Source organism: Acanthaster planci, linkage group LG15 (genome assembly GCF_054643075.1).
Source record: "Acanthaster planci isolate LZ-2023a linkage group LG15, COTS_SCS, whole genome shotgun sequence".
NCBI lineage: Eukaryota > Metazoa > Echinodermata > Asteroidea > Valvatida > Acanthasteridae > Acanthaster > Acanthaster planci.
This window is the reverse complement of record NC_141791.1, coordinates 5835455-5838582: the sequence shown is the minus strand read 5'-3', so window position 1 is coordinate 5838582 and position 3128 is coordinate 5835455. Positions and strand designations below refer to the sequence as shown.

Here is a 3128-nt window from a genome sequence, read left to right as displayed (position 1 = left end):
CGACCAAAAATAGTCGAAAAATGTCACCAGCGACAACTGAGTAAATACTGGGCTCCGGAGCCTGGTGCTAAATTGTTGACTAAATGGTCCAACCATTCCACGATTGATTGCATGCAGTTGGACGAACTGTGTAGTAGTCGTCGCTCAAATTTGTCCTACTGTGGGAGTCCATAACGTTTGTAAACAGCACAACGCTCCCTAAATAGGTCATACAAGCCCCACAACTTTGTTCAGGCCTGAGTACACACATACCTTCAAGTCGTATACATTTATTTTTTTTGTGTTAGCGATTTATGCATTGTTCATCGCAAAAATATCTTTCAACCATTAGCAACATGTACAGTCATTCAGGTCTTGAGTCCGACAACAAAGTGATTCCCCCCCCTAATCTGTAAAAGCCACGGCAAGGGAAGGAGCTTTTCTGTTTTTAATGATGTTGGCACTTCAAAAATGGCAAACAAAATGGCCAGCATGTCCCTAGAGACCGGCAAGTTGCCTCTCCTACCCCAGATGGATACGTTCTATGCCCCCGCCTTTTATTATAGGAAAGATATTCCTAAAGATTAAACGTTTTCCAAATTACAGTTTTTCGTTGATGTTATTTACTATTGAACAGGTTTTAGACATCCTTACTATTCTAGGTAAACTATAGTATGTTAATTTAATACACTGAAACCTTGAATAGTGCAATCATAGTTGTCAAAGGCATAATATCAATAAGTAAACATCTTGTGGCATATTGATGGAGAACAGTTACATGTACCTGGAAAAAAATTCAAAATGAAATTTGCAGTCGGTCCATCACTTGGTAGGTAATGCTTCAACCAAGGCGCTCCTATCTGTATTTTGTCAATCTGTTCTGCTACCTTAAAGTGGTCCTACCTCTTCTCTATAGTGCCGCATGGTTAATCATTAACTGTTGAAGATTTAAGAGTTGTGCGATCCCTTCGTGACAGGCGAAGATAAACAAACAGAGAAATCGAACCTGGAAAGTGCAGGGAGAGAGTTGCTGTTGGCATTCCGAGCAGTTTTCACGATGGACGGCAACGTGGGACAGTTAAGTTTCATTAACGGCTCTATTGCCCCAGACTCTGATCCGTCTGAAGACGACAGCCTGGATGGAATAGTTGTGATTGCTGTGTACCTGGCTCTGTTGTCTGTTGTCGGTTTCATCGGGAACATCTTGGTGATGGTCTCGGTGGCCATCTCGCCCAAGCTACGGACGACGTCCTACGCGTTCATCGTCAACCTGAGCGCGGCCGACCTACTGATCAACGCCATCGTGACTCCTCTCGTGGTGGTGTCGTTCTTCAATTCTGGCTGGCCGCACGACCTCTTCTGGTGCCGGTCGCTGTGTTACCTGCTTCTCCTCTCGGTGGGCGTGTCCCTGCAGACGGTGATGGAGATTGCCGCCAGCCGCTACTGCTTCGTGTCGCGCCCCCGCCAGACGTACCGTAAGTACTTCCGTTGGAGGGTCGTGGCCGTCCTCCTGGCCCACAACTGGCTGGCGCCACTGCTGTTCATCTTCATCCACAGGTGGAGTGGCTTCAGCGGCATCCAGTACCACCCCGTGCTCCGATTTTGCTTCCTGAAGTACTCGGGTAACCCGGAGTTCTGGTACATTAACGGCATCATGCTCTACTTCTTGGCGACCTGCTTCCTCCTCATCCCGTGCCTCTACTGCATGGCTTGCCGCACACTCTACGCCAGCCGGAGGCGCGTCCGTCCAACTTTGTCTAAGCAGAACCCAGGATCCTCCGGCCACCGGCCAATTCTCCGCCCTGCCGAAGTCAAGTTTACCAAGATGATGGCCCTCATCTTTATCCTTCTCATGATCTGCTGGGCACCCATCTGCATTATGCACTTCTTCGCTGTCGATGCCCTCTCTCATCGTCTCGGGATCGTCCTTCTCCTTACCAACTCGTCCGTCAATCCTTTTGTGTACGCTTGGCTCAACACCCACTTTAAAAGAGCTTACAAGCGCATTTTACTTTGTGGCAAAGATCAAAGAGGTAGGGTCAAACCACTCATAGTTTAGGGGAGTAGTGCCTGGTATCAGCAAGCTTACCCAGGAATTTGGCTGCCCCATGCCCAATTTTTGAAACTCGGTGTGCATGTAAAAACACTCCTGTCTATCTGTGCTAATCAGCTCAATCTGACAAATGGTTTTGTTTCGGTCATTTAAAGCAATGATGTGGATACTGTAACAGACAATGGCAACATAACCATTTAGGGCCCAGAATTGTCAAAGGGCTTATGCCAACAGAAGCAGATTTGCATAATTATACAGTGTATTGCTGCTGTCTTTGTTTAGGAGAAATGTTGTATAGAATCACTTACAGATGTTAATATAAAGTTCCCGACGCCAAAGTGATTGGACAATTTTAAATGGACAACATGGGACTTCGTATCCGAGGAGAGTTACCTGACGTGGATGTTGACATTCTGTTTCCTTGCTGTTTTCCATGTGGTAAATGTAAACAGGAAAAAAGTGCATCAATACGTTTATATGACGTCTTTTCCCCTTATGTGTAGCACTTACCCCGGCTAAAGATCAATCTCACTTTCAAGCAAAGAGCAATTACTTTGCAGTAAACATTAGCAATCACATAGCTTGATATTAAAGTAGCATTATTGTTGTCCAGTTTGAAGCAGCTAAATTTAATTGAAAGTAATCTCAAATTCAAAATCAACGCGGGTTGTCAGAACTGTCTCTTAAACACGCATAAGTGTTAATCTTGAAATAACTTAGAAGGCAAATGAAACAATATTGGTACTCTAATAAGGTTACACGCATGGTTCTGGTTTGATATCGTATGTGCAGGATGCTCTATTCTTGGGCGTCAATGGGGGGGGCAGGAAGATAGGGTCTCACGACATATTTTGTGAAGGGGACGGATATGGGAATTTTCTCCTGCCGCATATAATTTTGACCTTGTCATTCTGGCTTGTGCGTCTCAAAGATCTTCCCAAATGTTGATCGTTTCACAGTAGTGCGCCTCCATGAGTTTGCAACGCATTGGCCAAACACAATGCACGAAATCTGTCGACCCGATGCCCGTTTGGAAAGGGTCGACAGATTTCGCGCGTTGTGATTTGCCGACAAGTAGCAAACTCTTGGAGGTGAA

General features: G+C 45.6%; 1 protein-coding gene across 1 annotated transcript; it reads left to right on the top strand.

The window, feature by feature from the left end:
• The first annotated feature begins 580 nt into the window (after positions 1-580).
• Positions 581-2140, top strand: LOC110986175 (melatonin receptor type 1B-A-like). Its single transcript, XM_022247830.2, has one exon. It carries the CDS (start codon positions 1037-1039, stop codon positions 2036-2038), a length of 1002 nt encoding a protein of 333 aa, XP_022103522.2. The 5' UTR covers positions 581-1036; the 3' UTR covers positions 2039-2140.
• Positions 2141-3128: the final 988 nt, after the last annotated feature.

Coding starts and splice junctions, on each gene's coding strand:
- LOC110986175 (XM_022247830.2), top strand. CDS start 1,037: ATGGACGGCAACGTGGGACAGTTAAGTTTCATTAACGGCTCTATTGCC.